This window comes from Dreissena polymorpha, chromosome 8 (genome assembly GCF_020536995.1).
Source record: "Dreissena polymorpha isolate Duluth1 chromosome 8, UMN_Dpol_1.0, whole genome shotgun sequence".
NCBI lineage: Eukaryota > Metazoa > Mollusca > Bivalvia > Myida > Dreissenidae > Dreissena > Dreissena polymorpha.
The window spans coordinates 48,830,111-48,852,631 of record NC_068362.1 but is presented as its reverse complement, the minus strand read 5'-3'; the positions used below and the strand labels follow the sequence as shown (position 1 = coordinate 48,852,631).

Here is a 22,521-nt window from a genome sequence, read left to right as displayed (position 1 = left end):
CTTCTAGTACTGGCCAATCTTTATTTCAAGTTTGAAGACTCTAGGTACAAGCATACCAAAGTTATAACATGAAATAAGAACTTTAACATTTTTACATTCAAGGTCACAGTGACCTTGACCTTCAAATGAATGACCTTGAAATGTCCAGTGGTTACTTACTAGTTCTGGCCAACCTTCATGTCAAGTTTCAAGACTCTAGGTCCAAGCATACCAAAGTTATAACAACTTGAACATTTTTACATTCAAGGTCACAGTGACCTTGACCTTCAAATGAATGACCTTGAAATGTCCAGTGGTTACTTACTAGTTCTGGCCAACCTTCATGTCAAGTTTCAAGACTCTAGGTCCAAGCATACCAAAGTTATAACAACTTTAACATTTTTATATTGAAGGTCACAGTGACCTTCACCTTCAAATGAATGACCTTGAAATGACCAGTGGTCATCTGTTAATCCTGGCCAACCTTCATGTCAAGTTTGAAGACTCTAGGTCCAAGCATACCAAAGTTATACCATGAAATAAGAACTTTAACATTTTTACATTCAAGGTCACAGTGACCTTGACCTTCAAATGAATGACCTTGAAATGACCAGTGGTTACTAACTAGTTATGGCCAACCTTCATGTCAAGTTTCAAGACTCTAGGTCCAAGCATACCAAAGTTATAAGAACTTTAACATTTTTTATATTGAAGGTCACAGTGACCTTGACCTTCAAATGAATGACCTTGAAATGACCAGTGGTCATCTGTTAATCCTGGCCAACCTTCATGTCAAGTTTGAAGACTCTAGGTCCAAGCATACCAAAGTTATACCATGAAATAAGAACTTTAACATTTTCGAGCACGCCGCCACCCCGCCCGCCCGCCCGCCCCCCCCGCCCGCCCGACAACATCAATCTATAAGCCGAGATTTTTTCGAAAAAAATCCGGCTAATAAAACAGAGAAACAACTTCATTGTTTTTCAATATCTATTCACTCAACGTTTCAGTCAAAGACCTTCATCAGGAGTAAACATTTTGTAATAAAATAAAGGAAATGACGTCACAATCACATGACCTCAATTGCAACAACGTCAAAATGTTACATACTATTTGGCGTTAAAATTAACATATAACCAAAATAATATATAACATCATTATAACTAGGCTTAATTATTCTTGAGTTATCATCAGGAAACCATTTTACTGTTTCGAGTCACTGTGACCTTGACCTTTGACCTAGTGACCTGAAAATAAATAGGGGTCATCTGTCAGCCATGATCAATGTTATTATGAAGTTTCATGATCCTAGGCGTAAGCATTCTTGAGTTATCATCAGGAAACCATATTATTATTTCCAGTCTCTGTGACCTTGACCTTTGACCTAGTGACCTGATAATCAATAGGGGTCATCTGCCAGTCATGATCAGTGTACCTATGAAGTTTCATGGTCCTAGGCGTAAGCATTCTTGAGTTATCATCCGGAAACCATTTTACTGTTTCGAGTCACTGTGACCTTGACCTTTGACCTAGTGACCTGAAAATCAATAGGGGTCATTTGCCAGTCATGATCGATGTATCTATGAAGTTTCATGATCCTAGGCATAAGCATTCTTGAGTTATCATCCGGAAACCATTTGACTATTTCGAGTCACTGTGACCTTGACCTTTTACCTAGTGACCTGAAAATCAATAGGGGTCATCTGCCAGTCATGATCAATGTACCTATGAAGTTTCGTGATCCTAGGCCTAAGCATTCTTGAGTTATCTTCCTGAAACCATTTTACTATTTCGAGTCACTGTGACCTTGACCTTTGACCAAGTGACCTGAAAATCAATAGGGGTCATCTGCCAGTCATGATCAAGGGCCTAAGCATTCTTGAGTTATCATCCAGAAACCATCTGGTGGACAGACAAACGGACCGACCGACATGTGGAAAACAATATACCCCCTCTTCTTCGAAGGGGGGCATAAAAAGCATATAGTTCATATATGTATATGTTATGTAATTAACTGGATTATTAAAGTAGCATCAGTTATGATACAAAATTACTGGAAAAATACAGTTTGAATGCCAATATGTTAAATGAACCAGTAAAAACTATCTTAAAAACTAGAAAATTAAGTATTTGTATAAGTATTTGCTTAAATTTTACTCTTCACACATTCCAGTAAAGTGAACTGAAAATTTGCACTGAGTCGTACTTTATATGATCATCATCATGATCTCATAGGACACCTTTTGAATTTGGTCTCAAAAAGTCCGGACAAGCTCAAACAGAGACCATCTTAAGTACACATGCTTAAAACATGTTTATACAGGAAATCTCCCTCAAACAAACAAGACCAGAATTGTTAACTCTTTCCCCCATAAGAAGTGAAGTGAAAATGGCTTTTGCAACCAGCATAAAACCAGAACAGCCTGCCATTAACTCGCAGTCTGTTCAAATTTTATGCTGTTTGCTGCTCATCAGTATCTTAGGGTTTGAAAGGAAGCCTTTTAAACTTGAATCTAGTATGAAATGTCTTGAATTAAATGTAACTTTCTAAGGGACTACAAATGCGTCAAAATATGTATCTAAGTGGTAAAGGATTAATGGCTAAATGCCTCGTTTAATAAAGCCTGCCATGGATCCTCAATTCAGCCTAGTTATGAGAAAACTGGGCCTAATGCATGTGCGTAAAGTGTCATCCCAGATTAGCCTGTGCAGTCCGCACAGGCTTATCACTCAGGGACGACACTTTCCATCTAAACTTGATTTTAGATAAGGAGGGACTTGAAACTAAAAATACCACAAAAGTGGAAAGTGTCGTCCCTGATTAGGCTAATCTGGGACGACACTTAACGCACATGCATTTAGCCCAGTTTTCTCAGAACGCGGCTCAATGGTAGTGGAACATGAACCTGTGCAAGGCCTTTTCCTTGTTGATGGCCGAGAGGGCGTCCTGAAACTTCTCCAGGTTTATCAGACAGACCACTTTGCATTGGAAAGCTTCAACCTCTGTGGGGTAATCCTGTAGAACTGAAGTAGAGCAATATACATGTATACATTATTTTCCATTTAAATAGCACTTACAGACTCGTCATTACTTCATTCTTAGTCATGACAGGGCCCTCAATCTATCAAATCTGCAGTCCCCCACCTGAAAAGTATAATTTTTTCCCCTTTTGGGGGGAAAAATTCCCCCTAAAAAAAAGATAAAAAAAAAAAATAAAAAAAAAAATTTTTATAGAAAGATGTGTCTCATGATTATTATATCTCAAATCTATTTCAATTTAATCTTTTCAAACATACTAAATTATGAAAAATGCAATGAATATAGTGCAAACATGTACAAATGAAATAATAAGAGAGTAAGTAAAAAAATCCCCCAAAAAGGGAAACGCCGCGAAAATTCCCCCTCCTAAGGGCTGCGGACCCCTTCCCCTAAAGTAGTGTGAGGGCCCTGCATGAGCTAGCAGGGGTTCCGCTGTCAATCGCCATTGGCGCCAAATGGCGCTAAATTTTTAAATGTGGCTCCAATTTTTTAAGTGGCGAATTTAAAAAAATCGGTAAAATCCTATCCGAAAATGTACACTCTGGATCAGCAGACGATTTATTTCATAAATCAATCTCTGGGTTAATGGTCGCCATCTTTCGAACTACTTTCAAAAGTACAACAACAACAATAACAGTAGAAGACAATTTTAATTGCGAAAAGTTGAAAAAGTTAGTACATGTGTCACGGTTGTTGAGTGGAATAGTGTTATTTTCAACTGTGTACGAAGCATGTGAACTGGTAGTGGAATAACCGAATTGTTGGTGGAAATGGAATTTAGAAATATATCTAATAATTCATCATTGTTCATGTCATGATCGTGTAGAATTATCATCAGCATCATTTCTGTGGAACATTGCAATATTCAAAATACAAGTGTTTCATAGCTATGGTGCTTTTGACATAGTTCACTAACCATCAAGACTGAAATGATTCATGCACACAGGTAAAGTAAATAATTGAATTTGTGCAGAATGTTTATTTTTTACAAATTATTATTTAATTTAACCAATTTATTTTAGATAGATTGCACTGAAACTCAAAGTCTAAAGCTTAGTAAGACACTTAAGCCAGTTTTCTGAGAAGAAACAATACTTGTTCAGAGTATAGCAGGCTCATGCGGCCTCTGGTTTATTTATTTGGCCTCGGCCTTTAACCTGGGTCGCTTTGATTTCAGGTGTTTAGCCCCCATATCAACAAGGCTTTCTCGACCCTATATGTACTTATTCATATTGTTTAAAGATTTTGAGAACCCTCGCTCAGTGCCAGTGGGGATAAAACAGGGACCTTCTTATAGCTAGATGAATGCATCAAATATGCCAGCAACACTTTATAATCAATAACTTTATAATTGATGATTCTGTTCTTTTAACTACATTACTAATTTACCAAAACAATGTGAAACACATTTTTATGCTCCCAAATGAGGGCATATAGTGATCGCAATGTCTATCCGTCACACTTTGCATTTAGGTTTCGAAAAAATGCTCATAACTTCTATGTCGCTTCAGATGTAACATTCATATTTGATATGCATGTGTATATGGACAAGACCTTCCCATACACACAAATTTTGACCCCTTTGACCTTGAACTTAGGGTCGGCGTTTAGGTTTTGAAAAATGCTCATGACTTCTATCAAAGCTTTTATTGGGGGCGTATGTCATCCTACAGAGACAGCTCTTGTTTTTGCTACTGTCCTCTGCACAAACCATGATATATCTGCATATATGCATCCAACCAAATCAGTAAAACTATTTGTCACTTAATTACAGTAAACTTATTGCATGTTAACTTTTCAACAATATATATATATATATATATATATATATATATATATATATATATATATATATATATATATATATATATATATATATATTTATATATATATATATATATATATATATATATATTATATATAACAGATCTTGAAAAAAAACACACATCAAACTTCAAATTGTTTTAGTAAATTATAGGCTTTAAAGTTTTATTGGTATTGTGACATTGATAACACTCATGCATGCGACTATACAATTATACAACTATGGAACACATTATTTATGAGAAATTCCAATACATCAACATAACGTCTAAGATTTAAGGCAGATAATCTAGTGCTTTTTTGCTGCCATTTTTACTATCACACATTTTTATCCCCACGCTTTTTGAAAAAAAGGTGGGGATATTGTGGTTATCTCCGCCGTCCGTCTGTCTGTCTGTCCGTCCGTCCTGGCCACTATCTCCTCCTACACTAAAAGCACTAGAACCTTGAAACTTACACACATGGTAGCTATGAGCATATGTGCGACCCTGCACTATTTGGAATTTTGATCTGACCCCTGGGTCAAAAGTTATAGCGGTTGGGGTGGGGCCGCGTCAGAAATTATCACTCATTTTTTTAGGTTATTTTACATTTACTTCTTTATTTCTACACCGATTCACTTCAAATTGATACTGGACCTCTCTTATGACAATACGGTCAATCTCAACCATGCATGGCCCCATTCCCAACCCTGGGGCGCCCCGCCCACATAGGCCACACCCACCAAAAATTTCCATTTACTATAATTTTTTCATTTCTACACGGATTCACTTCAAATTGATACTGAACTTTTGTTATGACATTAGGGTCAATCTCAACTATGCATGGCCCCAATCCCAACCCTGGGGCACCCGCCCACATAGGCCACACCCACCAAAAAATTCCATTTACTATAATTTTTTCATTTCTACACGGATTCACTTCAAATTGATACTCAACTTCTCTAATGACATTAGGGTCAATCTCAACTATGCATGGCCCCATAACCAACCCTGGGGCCCCGCCCACATAGACCACACCCACCCAAAATTGCCTTTACTATAATTTCTTCTTTTCTACACCGATTCACTTCAAATTGATACTGAACTTCTCTTATGACATTAGGGTCAATCTCAACTATGCATGGCCCCATAACCAACCCTGGGGCGCCCCGCCCACATAGACCACACCCACCCAAAATTGCCTTTTACTATAATTTCTTCATTTCTACACCGATTCACTTCAAATTGATACTGAACCTCTCTTATGACAATACGGTCAATCTCAACTATGCATGGCCCCATTACCAACCCTGGGGCCCCGCCCACATAGACCACACCCGCCCAAAATTGCCTTTTACTATAATTTCTTCATTTCTACACCGATTCACTTCAAATTGATACTGAACTTCTCTTATGACAATACGGTCAATCTCAACTATGCATGGCACAATTACCAACCCTGGGGCGCCCTGCCCACATATGTCACACCCACCCAAAATTGCCTTTTACTATAACTTCTTCATTTCTACACCAATTCACTTCTAATTGATGATGAACTTCTCTTATGACAATACGGTCAATCTCAGCTATGCATGGCCCCATTACCAACCCTGGGGCACACCTAGGTCAAACATTCGGCGTGGGGATACGCGTCGGCCTCTGCCGCGCCATTTCTAGTTTCATTTTATGTTATGATGCATTGATCTTGTTTCTAAATTAACCAAGCAATCATGTTAAACTTTTGAAGAAAGATGTTGTCTGATAAATATTGAAAATATAATCACTACAACGTGAACAAAATTCAGTTGAATTCTGTGACCAAGGAAGATTTGCCAAAGAGCAATTCAGATCATGATTTAAACTAGAAATGGCGCGGCAGAGGCCGACGCGTATCCCCACGCCGAATGTTTGACCTAGATGTGCCCCAGGGTTGGTAATGGGGCCATGCATAGCTGAGATTGACCGTATTGTCATAAGAGAAGTTCATCATCAATTAGAAGTGAATTGGTGTAGAAATGAAGAAGTTATAGTAAAAGGCAATTTTGGGTGGGTGTGACATATGTGGGCAGGGCGCCCCAGGGTTGGTAATTGTGCCTTGCATAGTTGAGATTGACCGTATTGTCATAAGAGAAGTTCAGTATCAATTTGAAGTGAATCGGTGTAGAAATGAAGAAATTATAGTAAAAGGCAATTTTGGGTGGGTGTGGTCTATGTGGGCGGGGCCCCAGGGTTGGTAATGGGGCCATGCATAGTTGAGATTGACCGTATTGTCATAAGAGAGGTTCAGTATCAATTTGAAGTGAATCGGTGTAGAAATGAAGAAATTATAGTAAAAGGCAATTTTGGGTGGGTGTGGTCTATGTGGGCGGGGCGCCCCAGGGTTGGTAATGGGGCCATGCATAGTTGAGATTGACTGTATTGTCATAAGAGAAGTTCAATATCAATTTGAAGTGAATCGGTATAGAAATGAAGAAATTATAGTAAAGGCAATTTTGGGTGGGTGTGGTCTATGTGGGCGGGGCCCCAGGGTTGGTTATGGGGCCATGCATAGTTGAGATTGACCCTAATGTCATAAGAGAAGTTCAGTATCAATTTGAAGTGAATCCGTGTAGAAATGAAAAAATTATAGTAAATGGAATTTTTTGGTGGGTGTGGCCTATGTGGGCGGGCGCCCCAGGGTTAGGATTGGGGCCATGCATAGTTGAGATTGACCCTTATGTCATAACAAAAGTTCAGTATCAATTTGAAGTGAATCCGTGTAGAAATGAAAAAATTATAGTAAATGGAAATTTTTAGTGGGTGTGGCCTATGTGGGCGGGGCGCCCCAGGGTTGGGAATGGGGCCATGCATGGTTGAGATTGACCGTATTGTCATAAGAGAGGTCCAGTATCAATTTGAAGTGAATCGGTGTAGAAATAAAGAAGTAAATGTAAAATAACCTAAAAAAATGAGTGATAATTTCTGACACGGCCCCACCCCAACCGCTATAACTTTTGACCCAGGGGTCAGATCAAAATTCCAAATAGTGCAGGGTCGCACATATGCTCATAGCTACCATGTGTGTAAGTTTCAAGGTTCTAGTGCTTTTAGTGTAGGAGGAGATAGTGGCCAGGACGGACGGACAGACAGACAGACAGACGAACGACGGACGGACAGACGAACGGCGGAGATAACCACAATATCCCAACCTTTTTTTCAAAAAGCGTGGGGATAATTAAATACAAGTAATATGAAAGTCTGCCTACCGTATTTTACCATGCATAGCGCGCGGTTTTTTACCTTCAAATTTCAAAATAAAAATTCAGTGCGCGTAATACATTGACACAACGCTTTCCTAGTTGCTAAATTGCAAAAAATCCATTTCGTAATCGTAAATCTTCACAATTGCCGCCATTTTTGTTATTGCAGAAAACTACACCCTATAATGTTATAGACTGAAGGGGCCGTTGTCGAAACAACATATAGCGGGAAAGGTTAGGAATGAACGGGGTAGTAACAGTTTTGACAAAAATTAAAAGATGAAAAAAATGTCTTTGTTGGTGTTTTCACACTTCTTCATTGATTGTTCATTAAAAAAATCGAGCTATATCGATCCCCGTGCGTCGCGGTATTGTAGTTTTTGTTGTCATGAAAACTCGTTGATTTACAACGCAAAATGTCTTATTTGAACTGAGGCTAATTATTTCAATCATATTTTTCAACTTCGCTTTTGCTTTATTTTGATAATTTAATCCAAAGTTTAATGTTAGCAATTCCGAAAATTTGCACTCTATGTGAATTGACAGTTTGACGTCATCAAAGGAAAGCCGCTTCCTGTCTGAAGCAATAAAGCGACAAGTTTCTCGCTGACAAAATTGGCTTCCTTTGTCTAGCAATCAACATGCCGAACCAATTGTGTTTGTTCCTCAATGGCAATCGTCCAATTAAATAATAGCACGTGCAAAGCTCCGCCTTCGAACCTTTTGAAGAAAACGGAGGTGGAGTTCAACGGTTAATTGAGCAAGTGTATTACGTAGGTTGAGTTCCGGTTTGCCGAAATTACTCGGCCCTAAGCATTGAAACGACGAATACGTTTATCAATCATTTTCCGATCTCTGCATAAATATGCTACTGTGCGAGTATACTACGTAGGTTACAAACCAACAATAGAGATATAGACTCGTTTTATTTTCTTTCAATAGAGACAAACAAATGATATCAACTAGACGCAGTGAAGGCGCGAAATACCGGGTCAAACTGGATTTAATGGGGAGCATCTCTTAATGGGGAAATATTTAAGTCGATGAAAAATAAAATGGGATCCACGGACGATTTGCGTAAAATTGGACATTGCGATGTTGCGGGTCTGCAGAAGAAGATGTCATACGATGTTGTGAGCGGCAGGTAATGAAAATGGTACACTGTTCAAATGTGAGTAAAAGGTAATGGTGGTTCGAATTTAACGCGTAGGGGTCTTGAAAAAACACGCGCAGTGCGCAGCAATAAGGACATATCGGTGTTCACGAGAGAATAAAAAAATTATCAAAAAATATAGTGCTATGCAACCCATGCTCCTGATCGTAAAAACGCTCCCTACTTTAAAACAAAAAATTAAGCGCCCGAAAAACTCAGATTAAATGATTGCGCAATATAAGAATGGCGGCCATTTTCGGCCAAATTTTCGGGTTTTTGGTCTTGAATTCTTTTTTTCTCCATTTTGGCTTTAAAAAATCGCATGCGCGTTATACATGGTAGCGCGTTATACATGGTAAAATACGGTATTTGATTCCAGTTATGACTTATTTGTCAAATCTGCACATTAATTTGCCCTTGGCCATGTAGAATTGGGGACTAAATACCATCAAGTCATGTAAAAAGGAGCAGGGTATAGCACGCTGCTATTGATCTCTTGAGCTTTCACATGAATTTTACGGGTAATTTTCATACAACAAATGATATTATATAGTGTAATGATAAAGCAATATGAGCACAAATTATATCTCTTACTAGTGGTGCAAAAATCAATTAAGTGTCACATTTCAAAAGAAAATTTATATAAAAAGGTATAATTAATTGTTAAAACGTTATAAAAGGTTATTTCAATTCACTAAAGCATTTAAATACAAGAACAAGTGCATTTTATGTCCATTACAATACATGTAACAGTATTGGCATTGTATTTATCTGCATTTGATGTGCATTTAATATACTTAAAAATGCAGACCAGACACACTTCTAACAGAAACAAATGTATTTTTTTCTGCATTTTTCCAGCATTAATACTCTTCAAGTGTATTTTTTATCATCCCAAATACACTTTACCAGGAAAAAGGTATGTTAAAATGCATTTTTAGTTTGTTTTAAGTATATTTTCAAATGCATTAAGACACTCTTTTGCAAAAAATGTTGAACAAAAACTTATTTAATATACTAAAGTGAAGTAATAATTAAAGTTTTGTAAGAGCATCAAAAACAGTGTCAAATTCATACCAGTGCCTATTTAGTAGCAGTAGGCCTTATATGGTCTACTTGTGGTAGAAATAATGCATTTTGTATAATACATCATACATAAATTAAAAAATATAGCTGCCCATACAGTTCAATACAATGTTCAATTAACTACACTATGCAAAGTTGAAATATGACATCAAGCTTGGAATAATCTTTTCAATAATGTATAATATGCTGTTTTAATTAATAAGTGAAATAGACACTTGCATATAAAAACTGATTTTACATCAAAACTAAATGTTTAATTTGATTTTTAGCTCCACTGGCCAAAGGTCCTGTGTCCATCGTGCGTCCGTGCATTAACTTTTCCTTTAAACATCTTCTCCTAAACTACTGGTCCAATTTCTTAGGAATGTTCCTGGGGTGAACCTCTTTCAAATTTGTTCAAATTATGCCCCTGGGGTCAAATTTGACTCTGCCCTGGGGGTCACAAAATTGAAAATTTGCTTAAATAAGGCCTATTTTGTGAAAACTTTCAAAATCTCCCGTCCATAACCATTGGGCCTAGGGCTATCAAATTTGGTATGTAGAGACATCTAATAGTCCTCTACCAAATTTGTTCAAATTATACCCCTGGGGTCAAATTTGACCCTGCCCCGGGGGTCACAAAATTGAACATATGCTTATATAGGGTATATTTTGTGAAATCTTTACAAATCTTCTCGTCCATAACCATTGGGCCTAGGGCTACCAAATTTGGTATGTAGTGGCATCTTATAATCCTCTACCAAGTTTGTTCAAATTATGCCCCTGGGGTCAAGTTTGACCCTGCCCCGAGGGTCACAAATTGAACATATGCTTATATAAGGCCTATTTTGTGAAAACTTCAAAAAAATTCTTGTCCATAACAATCCGGCCTAGGGCTATCAAATTTGGTATATAGTGACATCTAATAGTCCTCTACCAAATTTGTTCAAAATTAATCCCTAGGGTCAAATTTTACCCTGCCCCGGGGGTCACAAAATTGAACATATGCTTATATAATGCCCATTTTGTGATAACTTTAAAAAAATCTTGTCCATAACCATAAGGCCTAGGGCTACACAATTTGGTATGTAGAGACATTTTATAGTCCTCTACTTAGTTTGTTCAAATTATGCCCCAGGGGTCAAATTTGACCCTGCCCCGGGGGCCACAAAATCAATTATATGCTTATATAGTGCCTATTTTGTGAAAATTTTAAAACTCTTCTTGTCCTTAACCATAAGGCATAGGGCTACCAAATTTGGTATGTAGTGACATGTTATAGTTCTCTACCAAGTTTGTTCAAATTATGCCCCTTGGGTCAAATTTGACCCTGCCCGGGGTCACAAAACTGAACATACACTTATATGGAGCCTATTTTGTGAAAACTTTAAAAATCTTGTTGTCCATAACCATTGGGCCTAGGGCTACCAAATTTGGTATGTAGTGACATCTAATAAACCTCTACCAAATTTGTTCAAATAATGCCTCTGGGGTCAACTTTGACCCTGCCCCGGGGGGGGGGGGGGGGTCACAAAATTGAATAAACGCTTTTAAAGTGCCTATTTTGTGAAATCTTTAAAAATCTTCTTGTCGAAAACCATTTGGACTATGGCTACCAAATTTGGTATGCAGTAACATCTTATAGTCCTCTACCAAGTTTGTTCAAATTATGCCTTTTGGGTCAAATTTGATCCTGAACCGCATGTCACAAAATTGAACATTATATACGCTTATATCTTGCTTATTTTGTGAAAACTTAAAAAATATTCTTGTCCTTAACTCTAGGACCTAGGGCTACCACATTTTGTATGTAGTGAGATATAGTAGTCCTCTACAAAGTTTTCTCAAATTATGCCCCTGGGGTTAAATTTGACCCAGCCCAGAAGGTCACAAAAGTGTACATGTGCTTAAATAGGGCCTATATTTAAGTATTTGCACATGCAGAGAAATTTGTTTCAGCCTTTTTTCAGCAGTGGAGCGATCGATACAGGGCCATCATGGCCCTCTTGTTTAAATACTAAAAAAATGAAACCGGTTTCATGCTTGCATGAACACAGTTTATAAATGCTGTCAGAATTATAAAATATGTAAGTACTATAAATACAAATGCCAGGGAAAAGTGCTTTTTGTACTAAAAAATTTGAATGAATATTACAATAATACATTCTGAATACTTTAGTATGTAATAAACAGTTTTGTCTGAGAAAATCACTAAATTTTATATATTTATTCAAATTCACATAAATCATATTTCAAAAACACATAATTACTTTAAATCCTTTCACACAATACTGAAAAAAATGCACAGTTTCTGATTGTTATTGATTCTTTATTAATTTATACATGTACCATTTTTTAATCTTGATGCATCCTCAATTGTATAATGCTCTGGAGGTCACTGGTGTGATCCCCAGTGTGGGAGCATTCTTAAGAAATCTCCAAGAGACACCCAAGTACTGGTTCTAGGCCCAGGAAACGAACTCAAGAGCATTTCACATACATGTACGTAGTTAGTACTTTAAATTTAATCGAACTAAAAATGGGTTAAAACTAACAACTGAAACCCTTATTAATACATTTTATTTTGAATCAAGCAAATGTGCAAATTCATTAAAAATAATGAGTAAAATTTAAAAATTCTACTTTAAAGTAATCATGATAATTTAGATCTTCAGAATATTTAATGATGATAATGATACAATTATATATTCCCTAAATGATAAAAATAAAACATGTAATGTTAATTTATGAAAAAAAAACGTTTTAATTGTATCAATATCATGGTAATTACATTTAGATACAGGCAATTAGATCAGAAACGTGCATTAATTATATTAATGAACAACCCAGACATTTGTAGTGATTTATGGTCACTATTTGATTAACGTTCTATACATGACCTGTCATAAAAGGTATTTTTTAGCCAGTATTACAATCGGCAATGATAGTCTGTATTGCATACATATTCCAACGTCTATTATCGATTCGCTTCCTCAAACTGAACAAATATTTAATGTTTACATCGCGAAACGTAATGCATCCAGTTTCACTTTCGGTTTGGTTGGTTTTGTAAACACCGTAATTTCATCTTAAAAATTGGATGATAGGGTGATTAAATAATAATGGAAAAGTAAATCACTTGGATAATAGGTCAAAATGCAACACAAATGAACGTTAATAGTGCTATTAATATCAAAGTTTCGGTAAAAAGTTTGGCGCTAGTTCAACGCGCATCGTATACAGCCTCATAACAATAGACTGACAACCTTTTGGGTAGTAAAGTAGTAATACAAGGCAATATGGCGACCGTTGGCCACGAGGCCTATCTTACGGAGGAATCCGAGATAGCCGATGTATCACGATTGCGAAAATGTACTGCGAGTCGAAAGCACGCGACCGAGCAATAGCGGCCAGCGTCTGTCAGTTGTAAATATTGACTTACGACGATGTAAGCGACCTACAGTGCAGAGTGCATTAGAAATCACCGAAGCGTGTAAGTGTTACAAACGGTGTTTTTCGGCGTAAGCTGCATAAGCCAGCTTTTCACCTTAGCCTGACCTTTGTAAGTGTCCAATAAAATTCCAATAAAATTTCCCGCGGCTAGATACGAATGAATACACTTCATTTATTCCATTGGCTGATTTGAGTTTACCACCAGAACATTGGAAACATATCCGCGTCTTTGTAACACTGTTTTACTGTATGAAACAATTTTATCTCGAATGAAAAGGCTTTATAGATAGAACAGTTTTACACTCAATTCTCGACATCAATACAGTTTGTGCGCACACCTTTTATTTTCAGAGTATTACCAGCGCAAGAGCGTTTATACTTAAAAGGCTATTTTCTCATATTTAGTTCTTACTTCCTTATTCCTGTCAACATGTTAACATGTAAAAGTATAAAGAGCAATGGAAGCGAGGCCTCACTTTAAAGCATTGCATTTCAACCCGCGAGGTATATCGGGTCATTTCGCGGACATTCAGAGTTTATATACAGGTCATCACCGGAGTTGGCGGCCAGTAAAATAATCGTTATATAATAAAGACGCTATCCGTGAACTAGGTGACCTGGAATTTTCTTTAGACCAGAAATATGTTAAATGAAGATATTCAGCAATATAATTATGGTATGTAAATAATAGATTCTTAATGTGTTTTCAACAATACAATGATAAATATTATTGTTGATAAATTTAACAATAATTATTCGTCCATATTGCCTAATGTACTAAAGTGATATTATGAGCATGTAACAGTTTATAGGTGTCTATCGCAACCGTTGATTATTTTTGATGTTTCTACTTCATATACACTTATATTAATTAATGCAGCATCATCATACTAAAACAATATACCAGAAAGAGAAAAATAATGCATTTGAATATCAACCGTACTTTCGTTTGACAACTGATCATGCGTTTACGAGTTGAACCTAAATTTAGTTTTAGTGCAGATTTGTTCATACGACACAAAGACACGAAATTGTTTTACGGATCATTTCAGCTTACAGGACTGGGTGGGTCACGTAAGAATATCGAATATAAAATATATTTTTATAAACAACTGGTAGTTGCAGATAATTAATCAGTAACCACATTTTAACTAACTATTTTGACCTGTTAATTCTTTTCAGCTCAATTCAACAGTGCAAAATGCCCATAATATCACTTTAAGCATTAGCACGATGATAATTGATACTGTTAATAATCGAATCAAATAGCAATGCCCGACAAACCACTAAAACAGGTTTGTTCGAAGAACGCGCCTATAAATACGGATACTTCTCGTGTGGCCGGTTGACTCATATGTTTAAATTTCACTTCCATTCTTCTTTTGGTTTTCTGTTTTGTATCTATAGGTTTATGACCAGCAATATGTTATAATGTAAAATAAGCCGCGAAAACTCCCCGTAACATCCCGTACTGCGTGTGATGCAGCTAAGAACTGCACAGAAAAAGACATTCGCTATACTTGATATCATTCATTAAACTATTTACGCCGTATATCTTTTTTAAAGATATTTCTTGTTACTGCTATTGTCAAGTTTTATGGGGGTTATTATCGGATTAACGGCTCCTTTATGATATTGAGCAATAAGTTAAGTAACACGGGGACAAACTGTCACGACGATCAATAATTATAATGATTATTAGGGCCGCTATTTCTTTGTTAAAATCAAAACCATGGGGCTGGCAAAAGCATTTAATTTCTCCACATCAACGAATAAAAACTTGTTTCAACAGGTTTTTGTGAGCATTTCTGTTTAATAGATTCATTATTGTAATGTTCTGGGAAGGATAAAAATTGAGTAAGATAACAACAAATTCTGAATTAAATATAAAACATTCACTTGATGTACTATATTTCGGATATGTTAAATTCGGACATTTAAAGATAGGGACATTTATGTGTTGGTTTGATGTTGATAGTTTGTAAAAATATGTTTTATGTTATTTCAGGCAACTAGAATGGATTGTGGCAATTATCTGGGCCTTTCTGTCAGGAAAAAGGCGTGAACAACAGTCATTTAATTGAACCTGGAAATCATCCACCACTAACAGAAAACTTGTTAACAACAGAAGCTGATGTATATCATGTCCAAATGACCAAATATAACTGTTAAACAATTTGAAGTGAGATGCTTTATTTTCTGATTCCCTTTCAAATGATGAACATTGGTGTGATTTTATGTTTAAATAATTAATTTCGAAACATTTATGCAGCATACTGTTTAATACATTGATGTTAACATTATTATATTATTTTGGTTATCGGTGTTGTTTATCAAGTTGAAAAAATTGTTATTTATATACAAATAAAGCTTATTAAGACTTATGAAGGTATGACTTATGAAGGTACTTATTGTTTTTTTTATGAAATAACATACTTTTTAAAGTGATAATATAGTCAATGACATTAATGTAGTAAGGTTTCTTAAAATGATTGTTCTTATTAATAAGGTGGAATAACTGACAGTATTCACGCCGCAAAAAGTGGCGACAACTTTTTTTGGGCCAGTGGAACCCCTGAGCTAGTATGAGAAAACAGCATCTTAGGTGCTTCTCATGAGCTAGTATGAGAAAATAGCATCTTAGATGCTTCTCATGAGAATTATGTCGTGCTTCCGACGCTGCCCGAAGCAAATATCAAATTGGCTTGTAAATGATTGTCGCAGGAAATTCACATGGAATATATTGTCACACACATAAAAAAAAGGAGAAAGCATTTTGTATCTTGTTAAATCATTAAATCATTGAACTTTTGGCTATTTCAATAAAGATCATTGATTTTCTATGTGTTAACTTTATTTTACAAAATATTGTACAAAACATTTGTTGATATTTGAGTGTTTATGGGGCTTTATCCATGCAAAGCCTCTAGTTCCAAACACACCTTCAATAACACTCACTACTCTAGTCAATATAAATTGCCGCCATATAGTCTTTTGATGATTTTTGCTTTGGCAGACTCTTGGCGTCAATAGTCCACTCTGTCTTTTTAATAGCGAGAGTTCCGACACGAATTTTGGTCGCATCACTCCTGAATTTAAATACACACATATTTGTGACTATTATGAAAGAACGTTGCCTAAATAGTATATAATGAGCAAAATAATCGAAATTTACCTGTTAATAAACTATATTTCAGGTTTGTTTCATCCAATATAAATCCTGTATAGTAAAGGTTCATGTTATCTACCTTGGTGGAGGTTAAATTCAACTATGTTTGAAACTGAGTTCGAACAAACAAAGTGTGCAATATGCACAAAACAGTAAGAAATGAAATTAGAAATAATAATCATAAAAAGAAGAAGAAGCAAAAGAATAATTATAACTATTATAACTCAAACTAGAAATGGCGCGGCAGAGGCCGACGCGTATCCCCACGCCGAATGTTTGACCTAGGTGTGCCCCAGGGTTGGTAATGTGGCCATGCATAGCTGAGATTGACCGTATTGTCATAAGAGAAGTTCATCATCAATTAGAAGTGAATTGGTGTAGAAATGAAGAAGTTATAGTAAAAGGCAATTTTGGGTGGGTGTGACATGTGGGCAGGGCGCCCCAGGGTTGGTAATTGTGCCATGCATAGTTGAGATTGACCGTATTGTCATAAGAGAAGTTCAGTATCAATTTGAAGTGAATCGGTGTAGAAATGAAGAAATTATAGTAAAAGGCAATTTTGGGTGGGTGTGGTCTATGTGGGCGGGGCGCCCCAGGGTTGGTAATGGGGCCATGCATAGTTGAGATTGACTGTATTGTCATAAGAGAAGTTCAATATCAATTTGAAGTGAATCGGTGTAGAAATGAAGAAATTATAGTAAAGGCAATTTGGGTGGGTGTGGTCTATGTGGGCGGGGCCCCAGGGTTGGTTATGGGGCCATGCATAGTTGAGATTGACCCTAATGTCATAAGAGAAGTTCAGTATCAATTTGAAGTGAATCCGTGTAGAAATGAAAAAATTATAGTAAATGGAATTTTTTGGTGGGTGTGGCCTATGTGGGCGGGCGCCCCAGGGTTGGGATTGGGGCCATGCATAGTTGAGATTGACCCTAATGTCATAACAAAAGTTCAGTATCAATTTGAAGTGAATCCGTGTAGAAATGAAAAAATTATAGTAAATGGAAATTTTTGGTGGGTGTGGCCTATGTGGGCGGGGCCCCCCAGGGTTGGGAATGGGGCCATGCATGGTTGAGATTGACCGTATTGTCATAAAAGAGGTCCAGTATCAATTTGAAGTGAATCGGTGTAGAAATAAAGAAGTAAATGTAAAATAACCTAAAAAAATGAGTGATAATTTCTGACGCGGCCCCACCCCAACCGCTATAACTTTTGACCCAGGGGTCAGATCAAAATTCCAAATAGTGCAGGGTCGCACATATGCTCATAGCTACCATGTGTGTAAGTTTCAAGGTTCTAGTGCTTTTAGTGTAGGAGGAGATAGTGGCCAGGACGGACGGACAGACAGACGGACGGACGGCGGAGATGACCACAATATCCCCACCTTTTTTTCAAAAAGCGTGGGGATAAATATTTGAATCGACAGTAACGAAATACCCCAAAAGTAATAGGTACGAAATAGCTATGGTACGAAATAAGAAGAACAACAACAATGCCAAAATGGATGCCTTTGAGAAAATGATCGTTCAATGTCTATGATTTTGAATGAAATAAAGGTAATTTTTGTGATCTTAGTTCATATTTGTCAAACAACGAATAGATTTTAGATATATACACTTGAAAATACTGTAATTCCCATAATAGTATTGTACATACATGCCATAATTTTTTTGGTCAAAAGCGGGACATTCCATTAAAAATTGTCGGGACATTTGACCAAAAAGCGGGACACCTAAAACGATCTATCATTCCACCTTTACTGGTAAAGTACTAACAAAAACTATTGATACTTTTATTCAAGACATAAAACATCTGATATGAAGCATGGAATCTAAAACATAACAATAACAGTTTTATAAAATAATACAATAGCAAACAACGAGGATAATATTCATCTTTTTAGAGTACAAAATCTAGAACATTACGACAATACTCATTATTTTAATGACAAACATAAACGCAGGGGAGGCTATCCAGTACACTGAAAGTATGGGTTACAGTAAACTGTCTACCGAACAGTTACATCAGTTACACACGGAATGCGCGGCCGTACACATTTCCGAGGTAGGTTTTTGGTGGAAGCAAACCGTCTATGTTTTCATTTTAACTCTCAACAACGCCTCAACCGTTTTATGGTCAAGTTTTTCTCTTTCTTCTTTCTGAATATTTTTCTCTAATGTTAATAATCATATTTTGTTTTCTTCTTATATACACAGATTAAACTGAATTGTGAGTTGTCCGTCGCTGTATTGGGGTAGTGTCAAACTGTCATGAATAACAACACGTTGTTTTTTAAGCATGTATCAATGCGCAGTTTGTTACTTGTCAATTGTCGCGGCTTAATTGGAGTAGGGTCAAACTGTCATGCATAGCACCTCGTTGTTTTTAGCTTAATTGGTGTAGGGTCAAACTGTCATGCATAGCACCTCGTTGTTTTTATTACAATTACACCCAATTACACTAGACAGGATGGGTATCACTTATTGGACTTTTTGTTGCGATTTTGGTATATTGCACTTTCGGATTATCCCGCTATTTATGAACTAAGCATTGAATGTAAAAGACTCATTAATGACGTAGAGTTAATTTCACAAAACAATTGTTTTGTTAACTGTTTCAAACAAATACAAAAATAAACACATTTTCAATATTTATTTCATTATAATACAACTATCGATAGCAATAAGCGACCACTATCTTGAAGACCACCATGGTGTGAATGCCTGATGAAATCAATAATTAGCCGATAAATCGCTGATAAGGTGTCATAAACAACACTGGTACACACGATAAGTAGAATCGGATTGTTAATTGGGGAAATAAAGGGATTAGCGAGGGGTAAGTGTTAGCGAAACAGAGCTTGAATAGCGAATTTTATTGGGAACCTATAGACCTTACATCGTTTTTTACGAATGTCGGGACAAATCGTCTCATATCGGGACGGCGGGACAAAGGGCCCAAAAGCGGGACTGTCCAGCCGAGATCGGGACGTATGGCATGTATGGTATTGTATTTATTTTTCGTTATGGTTTTTACAGACCGGAGTTTCAGCGTTCAGATTTATTCTGAACGCAAATTATTTCAGCTACTCACTACTCCAGTGGTAACTAAACACCGAAAAAGGAGAATACTCTATCGCAACTGGCATGAGGCCAACTTATTTGAACAATTTGATTCACTGAAGTCTGAACATTTTTTATACACACTTAAACATAAATAAAACTTTTTTTAAATTCTTCTTAAAATGTAACAAGTTTTTGTTCAATCTTTTTATAAGAAACAAGGGTAGCAAATAATGTTATATAGGAGAAGGAACAGGCTTACTTTTCAAAACCTTAACAATGCCACCGAAATGGTTTACTATTCTCAGTAGTCAGTATCAATTAGCATATGGTGGATGCTATTTGCTATCCGGAGTTTTGTTTTATTATAAAATTACCAATTTTGATTATTTGAAAGGCCAAACACTTACTTTTATTTGCAATCTTTAATGCTCTTTCGAAGTCTTGGTTCTGTCCATGTTTATTTAACTCCGCGTAAAGCGAAGATAAAGAAACAGCACCTTGTGCTTGTGACATGTTGGCAAAACCGGACGGGCTAATCAAACGAGTATATTTGACTTCTTCACCGAATGTTGGCTAGAATGCGGACCACAGAAGTAAACACAACGACCTCTCCGGAATAAATTTTCGATACGTCAATATATTTAAACCGTTTAATTGTTACACACGAAAAGGAAACTGGTAGAATGACCGAATATAAAAACAAATACTCTGTCTTCAGCATTGGCTGATATAAGTAATAAACTGAATGTTAGTTAATCATAGAATTCAAAGATAGCAATCAATAAATTGTTGGTGTGACCCTTATATACATACACAGATAAAAATAAATATTAAATATTAGAAACCCATGTGGTTTTCACGCTCGACACAGCCAACTTTCACTTTCATGACATACGCAACATTTTGGCGTTGCTCGGATTTTCTTAAATTGGAAATAATGATAGCGATATCTGCAGCGGTTATAACTATGACTAGGTTTCATCAGAGACGTCGACGTATCTACGTCTCTGCTTTCATCATCTGTTCGATCATTTAGTAACACGTACACAATAAAGAGCTTTATGAAGAAAAACTGGCCAATGAACACCATAGTTTTACACGATAATTACCGGTAAGTACAAGATGTGCAATCGATGAAGTATGCTTAAGGTGTGCACATGAAAGTGTTCAAGGACGCCGAAAGGATATCGTGTTAAATGCACGGTTGTTGTCTTGACCACACAAAAAATTACATAGTCTTGCGAGATGATAACATACCTTAGTCTACATCACCATATGTTACTCTGAAAAAATTGGCAAAATGTAAAACTCACCACGAAAGGATGTTGGTAATTTTAACATGTTAATCACAAAATGTTATTCTGTGTTCTATGTCTTAGACAACACGTACTAAAGACAAGGCAACGTGATTGATTACGTTTCATATATAAGCACACGTTTCACTTTGGACACTATTAATTGACACTTCTATGATATACACCGGTACTAGATTGGTAATTTCAGAATACGAGCACAATTTAAAAGTCATCCGAGATACGTTCGCGGAAATAAACAATACACGGGATGAATATGCCACCTTGGCTATGTCAAGCTGGCCAAAAAGGCGACGAAGTAATATTGAAAGCTTACCGGTTTACCATTTTCCAAGACAAACGCATAGAAAATGGAAACATTTTGTCACACTCAAAGGTGTTAAATGTAACGTGGTAAAATACCGAAACTCATTTGATTTTGCACAGCTATTTATTCATGTAATCGAAAGAGCTTCATTCACAAAGTATTTAAAGGAAAACGTCTATCTAATACAAAAAGAAATTAAAAGTGTGAAAAACTAGATTCCTGTGCAAGTTCTAATTCTGCGCAATCATCGTTGATTAATCTGGAACCTCTTTGTAGTATAACTTAAAATTTTGCAGATAACATTGGCACGCATGTGCATAGAACCGACGAAAAAGTTATGATTTCAACAACCATCACAATCCTTCTGAACGGAACATCGTACACAAAATACCAACCGAACAATTTAAAGTCATGGCTGATGCAATAGCAGATCAATGTTGTATTGAGATACAAACTGATCGCGGTTCAAAAGTAGGAAAGGCGCTGTTTGAGAGCGAATCACATTCTTTTGTTGCGGATAACTACCCAGACTGATAAATCGTTCAAATAAACATTTTCTCTTAAAACAAAAGCTCTTTGTTATACGTGATTATGTTTGACTGTTACAATATCGGGTCAACAAGATAGCCGATTGGACGCGTTAGACGCAAGAAATTAGAAAATACAACTATTAAGATTGCAGATAAAAGTGGATCGAGCGCAACATTTGAATGACCTGCCGTCCGACATGCTGATAGTATTAAAGACTGGTAATAACAAAATAATGCTTACATTTACGTTTGCAGATAATTTTCCGATTTTAGATTGCATGTAGAATAATTATCACAAGACTCCCAATAACGATAGTATATACATTTTCTACTGGTGCTTCGGTTAAGATTTTTCGAATGTTATGGTTTTCGATCTCGTACTCGGAGACATTGTTGTGTCGTTAGT

General features: G+C 36.5%; 1 protein-coding gene and 1 long non-coding RNA gene across 3 annotated transcripts in view; one reads left to right on the top strand and one right to left on the bottom strand.

The window, feature by feature from the left end:
• LOC127840871 (signal recognition particle subunit SRP72-like) overlaps window positions 1–20,539 on the bottom strand; it is a 45,982-nt gene extending 25,443 nt beyond the window's left edge. Inside the window, exons 1-2 of one of the 2 annotated variants that reach the window (XM_052369299.1) lie at window positions 20,373–20,539; window positions 2,886–3,003 (exon numbers count right to left, since the gene is read on the bottom strand). In XM_052369299.1, coding sequence (XP_052225259.1) covers window positions 2,886–3,003; window positions 20,373–20,478 — 224 coding nt within the window. In that variant the 5' untranslated portion in view covers window positions 20,479–20,539. Of the gene's footprint in view, window positions 1–2,885; window positions 3,004–13,214; window positions 13,333–20,372 lie in introns of those variants that run through there. The other variant, XM_052369300.1, reaches the window with a different exon arrangement.
• Window positions 13,354–15,776, top strand: LOC127840872 (uncharacterized). The gene is made up of 2 exons (XR_008030610.1): window positions 13,354–13,774; window positions 15,743–15,776. It is a non-coding gene; the product is annotated as an uncharacterized LOC127840872 (long non-coding RNA).
• Window positions 20,540–22,521: the final 1,982 nt, after the last annotated feature.